We start from the raw sequence: 12,647 nt of genomic DNA on the forward strand, positions 1-12,647 counted from the left end.
TTTTCCTATTTTACTCAATTCTTTAGCCCCTGTGTTGTAGTTGCCTAATGTTGCCAAAACAAAATATATTACCACAAGTGGGTGAGTTTAAAGAACAGAGATTTATTTTATCATCATATCAAAAGTCCAAATCAGAGTCTTGACTGTGTCAGTTCTTTCTGTGACCTGTCTCCTAGGTCTTGTTACTCTTTTGTGTTTGTAAATGTAATGTAGTGGCTTGTGTGTTACTGTGATGCTGATATGCTAAATACCAGCAGGGTCACCCATGGTGGACAGGTTTCAGTAGAGCTTCCAGACTAAGACTGAGAGACAGACTACTTCTGAATGTTTGGCCACTGGAGACCTTATGAATAGTAATAGAACATTGTCAAATATAGTGACAGAGGATGAGCCCCTAATGATGAAAGACACTTAAAATGTGACTGGGGACGAGCTGCCTTTTCAAAGTTGTTGTTGTTATGTACCGTCAAGTCAGTACCAACTCACAGTGACCCTACACAACAGAACAAAACACTGCCTGGTCTTAGGCCAACCTCACAGTCATTGCTTCCCTTTAGGCCATCGTTGCTGCCATTGGCCAGTACATCTCCTTGGGGGTCTTCCTCTTTTTCCCCAACCCTGTGCTTTACCAAACATTGTATCCTTCTCTAGTGACTGGTCCCCCCTGATAATGTGTCCAAAGTATGAGAGATAAGGTTTGGCCATCCTGGCTTCCAAGGAGCACTCTGGCTGTAGTTCTTCCAACACAGATCTGTTTGTTCTTTTGGCAGTCCATGGTGCTGTCAATATTCTCCTCCAACACCATAACCCAAATTCTTCAATTCTTCTACGGTCTTCCTTATTCACTGTCCAAGTTTCACATGCATATGAGGTTATTGAAAATACCATGGCTTGGATCAGGTGCACCTCAGTTCTCAAACTGACATCTTTGCTCTTTAACACTTTACAAAGGTTTTGTGCAGCAGATTTGCATAATGACTGCAGATTTGCATAATTTCTTGACTGCTGCTTCTATGAGTGTTGATGGTTGATTAGACTAAAATGAAGTCTTTGACAATTTCTGTCTTTTCTCCATCGATATGGATGCTGTTTATTGGTCCACTAGTGAGGATTTTTGTTTTCTTTACAATGAGATGTAATCCATACCTAAGGCTGTGGTCTTTGATTTTCATCAGTAAGTGTTTTAAGTCCTCTTCACTTTCAGCAAACAATGTTGTATTATCTGCATATCTTAGGTTGCTAATGAGTCTTTACCCAGTCCTGATGCCACATTTTTCTTCATATAATCTAACATCTCAGATTAGTTACTCAATATGCAGATTGAATAAGTATGGTGAAAGAATACAACCTTGGTGTACACAGTTCCTAAATTTAAACCATTTGGTGTTTCCTTGTTCTATTCAAACAACTGCCTCTTGGTCTATGTACAGGTTCCTCATGAGCACAATTTAAGTGTTCCAGAGTACTCATACTTCTCAATGTTGTCCATAACTTGTCATGAAAGAAACATATTTGTGCTCATTCCAAAGAGAGGTGACACAACAGTATACATAAATTATTGAACAAAATCATCAATATCACATGCTAGTAAAATTTTGCTAAAAGTAATTCAAAATTGTAAAAGTACATGGACAGGGAACTACCACAACTTCAAGTCAGATTCAGATGAGGTCATGGAATGAGGTCTATCATTGGTGATGTCAGATGGATCTTGATGGAAAGCAAAAACTACCAGAAAGATGTTTACTTGTGCTTTATTGCCTCTACAAAGGCTTTCAACTGTGTGGATCATGACACCGTTGAAAACTATGGATAACATTGTGAAGAATGGGTATTGTATTCTAGAACACTTAATTGTGCTCATGAAGAACTGCCACATAGACCAAAAGGCAGTCATTCGAACAGAACAAGGGGATAGTGAATGATTTAATATCAGGAAAGGTATGAAACAGGGTTGTATCTTTTCATCATATTTACACAATCTATACTGAACAAGTAATCCAAGAGGAACATGGCATCAGGATTGAAATAAGACTCATTAAACAACCTGAAATATGCAGATGATACAACCTTGCTTGTTGAAAGAGAAGAGGACTTAAAACATTTATTAATGAAGACTACTGCTTTCAGTATGGATTATACCTCAGTGTAAAGAAAAGAAAAATCCTTACAACTGGACCAATAAATAACAACGTAATAAATGGAAAAAAAATTGAAGTTAGAAATTTCATTTTGCTTGGATCCACAGTTAACACTCATGAAATATCAGTCAAGAATTCAAATGACGTATTGCATTAAGCAAATCTACTGCAAGAGATCTTTTTAAAGTGTTAACAAAGATGTCAGTTTCAGGACTGAGGTGCACCTAACCCAAGCCATGGTATTCTCGGTCATCTTGTAGTGGTTACAAGTTGGATTGCTAACCTCAAGGTCAGCAATTGGAAACTGCCAGTCAGTCCATAGAAGAAAGATGAGACTTTTTGCTTCAGTAAAGATGTATAGCCTCGGAAACCCTATGCAGGGTTGCTATAAGTGAGAACCAACTCCACAGTACACAACCACCACCACCATAAGCGTATGAAAATTAAATGAATAAGGAAGACTGTAAAAGAATCGATGCATTTGAATTATGGTCTTGGAAAAGAGTATTGAAAGTACCAAGGACTGCCAAACAAATCTGTTGGAAGAAGTACAGTCAGAATGCTTCTAAGAAGCCTGGATATCGAGACTTCATCTCTCATTCTTTGGACATGTTACCAGGAAAGGCCAGTCCCTGGAGTAGGACATCATACTTGGTAAAGTGGAGAGCCAAAAAAAAAAGAGGAAGACTCCCAAAGAGATTGATGCAGTAGCAGCAGCAATGGGTTCAAAGGTAATGATTGTGATGATGGTACAGTAATGGGCAGTATTTTGCTCTCTTGTGCTTAGGGTCACTATGAGTCTGAAACAACTCAAAGGTACCTAACAACAACAGAAACTCAGTGTGACCTCATTAGCATAGCCAAAGAAAAGCTCGATTTTCAAATGGTCAAATTTACAGTTATACATCTCATTACCACTGAGTTTACCAGGGCACATAGCTACCCTGTATAGTTTGTGAGTATGTAAATCTTTATGGAAGCAGAAAGCCTTCTCTTTCTATCTCAGAGTGGCTAGTGGGTTTGAACTGCTAAATAGCTGGTAGCAATCCTGTGCTTATCCTACAGCACTACCAGGGCTCCTATATATACAGATGTATTCTTCTTAAGTGTTGTCGAGTCGATTCCCACTCATACCTCCCATGTATAAGGTTTCTGAGGCTGTAAATCTATGGGAGCAGAAAGCCTCAGCATTCTTTTCAGTGGCTGGTTGTTGTTATGTGCCGTGGAGTTGGTTCCGACTCATAGCGACCCTGTACAGGGTTTCTGAGGCTGTAACTTCTTACAGGGACAGAAAGCCTCATCTTTCTCCCACAGAACAGCTGGTAGTTTCTAACTGCTGACTGTGAGGTTAGCAGCCCAGAGCTCCTTGGCTGATGTTGTTGTTGTTAAGTACCATGGAGTCGGTTCCCGACTCATAGTGACCCTGCACAGGGTTTCCGAGGCTGTAAATCTTTATGGGAGCAGAACATCTCATCTTTCTCCTGCAGAACCACTGGTAGTTTCGAACTGCCGACCTTCAGGTTAGCAGCCTGATTCGTACCACTACGCTACCAGAGCTCCTTCCTGATAGGTTTTGAAAATTAAAGGACTATTTTATGTGGTTTATTTTGACCATTGTACTTAAGATATGGTCAATTCTGATGTTCAGGATCCAATTATGTTGTTGTTCCTTATGTTTATTCTGTGACTCAGTCTCTGGTGTGCTATACAAGAGGGCTTCAAAAAGTTTGTGGAAAATGGAATTGAAAGATAATGGGACTTTTCCATGAACTTTTTGAAGCCCCTTTGTATACATATTTTCTTATTTTTATCTAGTAGGGGTAATAGGTAATAAAACAAGTAAATAAGTATGTAAAATGTCATCTGGGTGGATGAAGAAAGCTAAAACAGGATGACAAAAATGAATAATGGGATGTCCTGCCACTTCAAGGCCTAATTGAAGTCAGGTGAATGTTTGAAGGAATAGCTTTCTAGATAGTGACCAGCAAGTGAAAAGCTCTTGGATAGATTGCTCCTGGTGTATTTCCATAACAGCAAGAAATCTAGTAAGTGGGGGAAAATAAAGGAGATGGGGCCACTGAGAAATAGGTAAGGACCAGATTATGTAGGCTCTTGTGGGGAGAATTTTTACTTCCATTTTAGATACGATGTTGTTGTTGTTGTTAAGTGCCATCAAGTCGATTCCGACCCATAGCGACCCAGTATAGGGTTTCCAAGGAGCAGCTGATGAGCTTGAACCACCGACCTTGTAGTTCAAATGGCTTTGCAGTCTGACACATTAACCCACAGTGCCACACCAGGACTCCTTAGATACAGATAGGCTGTATGAATTTTTTGAAAGGAAAAGTAGAGTTCAAACATATGAGATTTGTTAGGAAAAGAGTCAGGTTTTTCTGTAGGATGGTGATACCTTCACCAGAGGAGACTGTAGGTGAATAAGAAACTCAGTTCAGTCTTTTTTGTTGTGTTGTTTAACTTTTACTTTGTTGTTGTTGCGAATCTATTAGTAGCAAAACCTACAGCAATTCCAGTTTCTACACGTAAGGTTCAGTAACACTGATTATGTTCTTTGAGTTGTACAACTAATTCTCGCCCTCCTTTTGTAAATTGTTCCTCCACCGTTTAACATAAACTCACTGCCCCCATAAGGTTCCTGTCTAACTTGCTCTTGTCAGTTTGATACCATATAAATAGATTTTCCAAGAGCATACTGCTGAAGACAGACATGGGTTTTTTGTTTGTTTGTTTTTTAATTAGTTAAGCTAAACTATTGTTTCGTTTTGTTTTTTTTAAAGAAGGCTTTAGGAGACATTTTTGCTTTAAGGTTTAAAGATTGTCTCAGATCAATTGTTTCAAGGGTTTATCCACCCTCCATGGCTCCAGAAAGTATGGAGTTTGAAATTTTGTTATGCATAGTTTCCCATTCATCTTTCTGAATTTAAGTATTTCCATGACTGGATGTTTTGCTATTACAGTGGATAATAAGTAGATGGCTTTGAGTATTGAGTCTCTGTGAGTCGGAACCAACTCGACAGCACTTAACAACAACAGCAATGATTTCTTTCTGTCTTCTTATTTTTAAATAATTCTGTAAGTCATATTTGTCCTTGAAAGTAACTTTTGTTATGATTATAAACATATTAACTTCTGGGTATTTTAGCACACTTTTAAGTCATTCTCCAGCACACTAAAAGAAACCCTAATCATCAGAAAAGCAAATTGTATATACTAATGACTGTTATAGAATCGGAGTCCTGGTGTAGCACTGCAGGATAATGCTCTGGACTGCAAGGTCAGTTTTGAGCTGCGAAGTCGGTGGTTCAAACCCACCACTTGCTCCTTGGAAACCCTATGCAGAGTCGCTAAGAGTTGGAACCGACTCGAAAGCACTTAATGAAAACATTATAGGATTATAATGTTTAGAAAGGAGATTACTAACAGTAAAATGCTATAGGAAGATATTAGTTCTGCTTCTTTGTCAAGAGAATTTGGTACTTTGAACATCTTCTACATTTATTATTTCAGTTGATATAACTTAATTATGATTATAAATAAAGTAACATTCACAATACATATTTAAATATACTCATTTAAGAATAGAAAGGACACTATTTTAGGCAGTTTATATACAATATCTCAAATATTTATTTTTCACAATCACCATAGGATATCAGTGATCAGAGTTCGATTTTATAGATGATAAAATTGAAGACAAAAGAATTGAGTAACCTAGCAAGGCTCTTGCAACTGGTAAATATAAAATTGATCTATTTTTTTTCCCCTAAATTCTATCAGTTTATCAAAGTTATAATTATGAATGTCTTACTTTGCTAGTGCTGCCATAACACAAGTGGATGGCTCTAAAGAACAGATATATATTCTCACAGATAATATATTTTCTCACAGTTCTGGGTGCTAAAAGTCCAATTCAGATATTCAGCTGTTTCGTTCCCTTCTGTGAGCCTCTCCCCTAGTGTTTCTGGTGTTCCTTTGCTTATAGACAGATCTGTACATGTAATCTGTCTTTCTTCTGTGTGTGTCATTGTGTCTATTCTGCTCTTTTTATAACTCAGAAGTGATTAGATTTAAGACCTACCCTACTTTGGTATGGCTTCATTAATATATTTTTTTAAATCTTTGTTTTCAAATAATGTCATATTTTCAGAGACAAGGGTTAGAATTTCAACACATTTTGGAGGAACACATTTCAATCCAAAATAATAAATTTATATCCTACAGGTAGCAAATTCCATTTCATACAAATTCACTTTATCATTTGGTCAAATTACAACCCAGGTCAAGCATTAGTAGTAAATAAATAAACGCTATTGAGTCATGGGGGAGCATAGTGGCTCTATATGATAAGCACTGGACAGTGAACTACAAGGGCCATGGTTCAAGCCTGCCAGCTGCTTCACAGGAGAAAGATGAGGCTTTCTGCACTATAGAAACTTTCAGAATAGCCTCGGAAACCCTATACAGGGTCGTTATGAGTCAAAACCAATTCAAAGGCACTTAACAGCAACAAATTTAGTCATGGGAGCCTGGCAAAATAGGATAGTGGACTTTGTACAGTTGGAAGAATAATTCATTGGTTGTTATTTTTTTAAATGTTAGTCTGAATGCTATTCTTACAATGTTAACTTTTTACTGATATTCTTTCAAAGTACCTAAATTGATTTGAGTAATGTCAATAATCTTCTTGTTGAGCACTAAAATTTTACTTTGTTTGCATTCGTATTCAATGCTTAACCAGTTTTCTCAGAAATGTGTTACTAAAATATATTAAATTTCCATGTAGCAAAATTTTGATTCTTTTTTTTTTAAAAATCCCCGGTGTGATGAAATGAACATGTTTCTTGTGAATTTTATTTCAGTGCTAGTGATGCCATTAAAGGAGAAGGACTGCAGGAAGGTGTAGACTGGCTTCAAGGTACATCCCAAAATGCATTTTGAGCCTTGTTTCCTTTCTATTCATGTATGTATTTTCTTGTTTACATTTTATTTTTATCATATCGTTGCTTTCCCCCCCTTCATTTCCACTTTTTCCTGCTGTCAGGAAAAACAATACTGTAAGTATCCAATATCTTGCTCCATTTGCTTCTATTACATTTTTCTAAAGGCTTTATTTAAATAAAGCAATGACATATTTAAAACAATATATATATATAAAACTGTAGAAAATAAATTTAATGTATGGCAATAAATTTCTCTAAGATCTAGTAATAATGTATCTGAATTTTGAGACAAATGTTAGTCCTTACTGTCAGTAACCTAAAAGAATTCCATCTTTTAAAAACCATACTTTTTATATAGTTCCATTTATGCAGAGCATGTTTACATAACTTTTAACATTCATATTTACTATTATAAGTAGTGAAGTTTATATTTTATATGGAATATTGGTGTGACGCTTAGGATAAGCACTGGACCACAAGGTTGGGGATTCACACCCACCAGCTGCTCCTCAGAAACCCTGTACAGGTTTTCTATAAGTCAAAACCAAGTTAATAACGCTTAACAATATACTCTATATACTTATGGTTCCCTTTATTATTTATAAAAATTTTAAGCTGTGGTAGGTTGGTACAGGTTTACTGTGTTGTTATTATTGTTGTTAGCTACTGTCAAGTAGGAGCATCCTAGCTCTATACAATAAGCATTGGAATGTGGACCACAAGGTTCGTGATTTGAGCCTGCTAGCCAGGAAGAAAACGAAGCTTTCTGCTTCCACGAATATTTAAAGCCTTAGAAACCCTATGCAGGGTCACTATGAGTTGTAACCAACTCAACAGCACTTAATAAAAACAAACAACAGCTATGAAGTAAATACTTGACCTACGGCAATATCATGCGATGAAACTAAATACTGCCCAGAACTATTCCTGTTTTTTGCATGGAAGGCAAGAATTCTGTCACTGAACTACAGTGCCCCACCACAGGCTTGCTACAGGGAATACATTAATTAAGATACAGCATTTTCCTTAAAGAATCCTGGTGTGGGGCTGTAGGATGTACACTGGAATGCACACCACAAGGTTGGCAGTTCAAACGCATCTATCCACGGTTGCTATGAATCATAACACCCTCAACGACACTTAACAACAAAAACAATTTTCCCTGCAGTTACACTGTATACTCACCACAGGACTGATTTAAAGCACAGTGATCCGCACTGAACATTTTTTGCGTCAAGCCAAAAAATGAGCCTGAAGACTCATTTCCATTTGTGAGCATTCCCATTGAGATTCATTCCTATTTTGAATCTTTCTGTTTAAACAAGGCTGAATGTTGCTGTTATTAAATGCCGTCCTGTCAGTTCCAACTCATAGCAACCCTATATAGAGTTTCCAAGAAGTGACTGGTGAGTTTGAACCGCCAACCTTGTGGCTCAAGTGACATTGCCATCCAGCTTATTCTGCAATGCCACACACCAGGACTCTAAACAGGGATGAATAGCAAGGTATTATAAATTCTAGTTATAGTCTTATAAATTACAATTTCTTCTACCCTTAACTTTTTAAGACCAGTTATGTGGATTTTTTTCCCTCATCTGCATGTTAAAATCATTGTGAAAGTATAGCCTGCCTGCACATACTTAAAATAAGCCATAATATTTCTTTGGCTCAAAGTACTAAATGTGCATTTGATAAATATTTGTGTGTATCATTGGTATGTTGTGGTCGTTAAGTGTCATCGAGTCAGTTGCTACTCATACTGACCCTGTGTAAGGTTTCCAAGGGGTGGATGATAGGTCTTAACTTCCAGCCTTGTTATTAGCAGTCTACAGCTTATCCTACAGCACCACACCAGGTCACTTTAGTATATATGGCATTTTAGTGAGCGGCACAGACTATCTTATATTTTTCTCTGTTGTATTTATACAAGAATCTTGATATTTATCATTAAACCTCAAAGAGCGTTCTAGTTATGTTTTTAATTCAAAAATGTTTAATTGAGAACCTTTAGTGTTTCTCAAAAGAACTAAGAGGTTTCTTTTGTGGGCCCACTAATTCAGTTTCGAAGCAGTGGTAAATAAGTAGTCAAAGTTGTGGAACTAATTACACCACAGAACAGATGGATTTCAGAGAAACACTCCAGAGAAGGTGCCATAAAGCATATTTTCATTCCAGACTTCTTATTTTACAAGTACTTACTACCACTGCTTATATGCTTATATATAGCATGGATGGAAATCCTACATTGTTCATAATAAAGTAATTCAAAGTATTGTTAATTACTGAAAATGACTTGAGTGCTAATCATCTTGGTTTTAAATTTTAGTTCTGTTTTTTTTTTTCTTTTTGGTTTTATTTCATCTGTAACAATTGGGCCACTAGGTGTCAGAATGATCCACTATCAAAATGTAACTCATCAACTCTAGCCTTGCTGCTTAATTCATGTTTCTCGTACTTTATGGATCCATTTGTCTCTGTTTTACCTTGGTGGTCTTTGTAAGGCTTTTTGAAAATATTTCTGTATTTTTGTGTTGCCATATTAAGCTGTTACTTTTGAGAAAACTGTTTGCCAGATGAGTAGTACTGTCCCCATTTTATATAGATAGCATGGAAAAGAGTAATGAGCCAACAGATGTATTGCATTACTTATTAATTAACTTCTTTATGTATAATTGGAATCCTGGTATGGCTCTGTAGGATAAGCACTGGACTTCTAACTGCCAGGTCCGTGTTTCAAACCCACCAGCCACTCCTTGGAAACCCTATACAGGGTTGCTGTAAATCAGAACCAATGTGACGTCACTTAACAATAACAGCATATAATTAGCTTCTCTTATTATCTTATGAAGATCATTTTTTTAATCTATAAAATTTAAAAATATTAAATAAGATGTCCTAAAGTGTACAAATTAAATGAGATACTTTGTGTGTTAAAGCATCTAGTATGAGAACACTCAATAATGTCATGTTTACCCTTTTCAAATAAAATGCTTCAACAGGAGGAAACTATATAGATAATCAGTGTGTCTGCTTGGTATTGAATATATCCTTTGTTCATATTTTTATATAATAGTAAACAGTTTTTATTTTGATGCTTCCAACTATATTTCTGGATTTGAAAAGAGGTCAAAGTCTATTTTGGAAAGTTGTTGTTAAATGCTTTTAAGTCAGTTCTGACCCTATAGCGAACCTGTATAGGGTTTCTGAGGAGCAGCTGGTGGATTTGAACTTCTGACTTTGCAGTTCAAACTCAACTTGTAGTCCAGTGCTTATCCTATAGCATCACCAGACATCAGCTTCTAAACTCTTAACATGTTAGAAAAGATATGTAAGTCAATCTGATTACATTTTTTGTTTGTTTGTTTTGCATCCAGAAGTCTGAAATTTTTCTAGCTTAATAAATAAGAAAGCCTCTGGTTCATTTTGGATCAAACAATTTAGTGTTACTATTTTAAATTTAGGTTGGAAATTTTTCAGTAAAATAGTAAATTATGTCACATTTAGTGCCATGATTCTATTATGAGAAGGATTTTTCAATAATTTCCTATGTATTACATCCCAAAGTCAGGAACTCCCTGAGTAGATTGCAAAGTTATTTATAAACCACCAGAGATTATCAGAAACCATTTCAGAGCTATAACTTTCAAGCTAACTGAAACTTTCAAATGAGGTATTTTAAGAAAGAAATTCACAAGTATAACTTGTTTTATTTATCAAACTATATCTAGTACTTCTTGTTTTTAATGTAAGACTTCATAGACTAAGTACATGGGGATTCAAGTACATAGAGGACTTAATACATTAACTTAGTTTTATCCTTTCCCCAAATTTTACTGATTGTAAAGGGACTTTTGAAAAATCGTTCGCTTTCATGGACAAAAAGAACCGGAACAATGACCTCTAAAATGGCAACCAAGTTTTAAAAGCTGGCTGTCTAGTGAATTTTGACAATAGACCTGAGAAAGCTGAATCTAAACTGAAACTGAGAAAAGCTGAGAAAGAGCCTAATTTACATTGCAGATCCCATCAAACACACAGAAATTGGTAGAAATTAGAAGGGTAAAGGTGTGGATGAAAAGAGAAGATTTAGTTACACATCATTCCTCCAAAAGATGGTTGAAAGTTTCTTTTCTGCCAAGAATCACAGAATCTCCAGACTAAAGGAGACAATGTGCAATTTTTTTTTATGGTGATGCTGAACTAAAAATGAAGATTAACTGAAAGTTTTCATACTGAATATTGTAATGCTATTCTGCCATCTTGACTTCTCCTACAATATTGGAAGCAAACAGGAGGCATAGTCATCTTTTCCTCATTCATCTCAAATCGTTCTACTATGATGACTTGTGTGTTACTATGATGCCAGAAGCTGTACCACGGTATTGTAAATACCAGGAATGTCATACATGGTGCTCAGGTTTCAGCAGAGCTTCTAAACTAAGACAAACTAGGAAAAAGGAGAACCAGACCACTTCAGAATGGTTAGCTGCTGAAAACTTTATGAATTGCAGTGGAACACTATCTGCTATATTGCCAGAAGACTATCCCTTCCGGTTGGAAGGCAATACAACTGGGAAAGAGCTGCCTCCTCAAATGGATCTCAATGATGTGAATGGAGCAAACTATTCAGGACCTTCATTTGCTGATGAAGCACAACTCAAAATGAGAAGAAATAACTGCTAACATCATTAATAATTGGAATGTGAAATGTACAAAATACACATGTAGGAAAATTGGAAGGTATCAAAAATTAAATGGAACATATAAAGATTGACATCCTCGCCATTAGTAAGTTGAAATGAACTAGTATTGGCCACTTTGAATCAGACAATCTTATGATTTGATATGCTGGGGATGCTACATTTAAGAGGAATGGCATTGTAGTCATTATCAAAAAAAGCATTTCAGCATCTATCTAAAAATACACCTCTCTCTGTGATAGAATAGTATACATAGGCCTAGAAAGAAGACCAGCTAATACCACTATTATTCATATTTGTGCACCAACCACTAAACTAAAACAAATGATGATACAATTAAAGATTTCTACTAACTTTTTCAGTCTGAAATTGATCAAACATGCAATCAAGATGCATTGATAATTACTCGTGATTGGAATGTGAAAGTTGGAAACAAAGAGGAAGGAACCGTAATTGGAATATATGGCTTTGATGATACAAATGATGGTGGAGATCACATGATAGAATTTTGAAAGATCGTTGAGTTTTTCAATTGTAAATGCCTATCCTAAACAACATAAAATGTAGCTATACACACATATGGACTTCACCAGATGAAATACACAGGAATCAAATGACTACATTTGTGGGAAGAGACAATGGAGAAACTAAGTATCATGAGCCAAAATAAGGGGCTGACTGAAACAAACCATCAATTGCTCATATGCAAGTTTAGGCTGAAGCTGAAGAAAATGTCCCTGAATGTACCCCACCTGAATTTAGAAACAATTTGCAAAAACAAATTTGATGCATTAGACACTAGTGACCGAAGACAAGAGGAGCTGTGGGTTGACATCAAGAACATCATA

General features: G+C 36.2%; 1 protein-coding gene across 1 annotated transcript in view; it reads left to right on the plus strand.

Annotated features, from left to right (window-relative positions):
• ARL6 (ADP-ribosylation factor-like 6) overlaps positions 1–12,647 on the plus strand; it is a 43,035-nt gene that overhangs the window by 26,796 nt on the left and 3,592 nt on the right. The window contains exon 6 of the mRNA XM_006868593.1: positions 7,019–7,074. Within this exon, the coding sequence (XP_006868655.1) occupies positions 7,019–7,074 (56 nt within the window). The remainder of the gene's footprint in view (positions 1–7,018; positions 7,075–12,647) is intronic.

The sequence above is a fragment of the Chrysochloris asiatica genome, unplaced genomic scaffold, assembly GCF_000296735.1.
Source record: "Chrysochloris asiatica unplaced genomic scaffold, ChrAsi1.0 scaffold00120, whole genome shotgun sequence".
Taxonomy (NCBI): Eukaryota; Metazoa; Chordata; class Mammalia; order Afrosoricida; family Chrysochloridae; genus Chrysochloris; species Chrysochloris asiatica.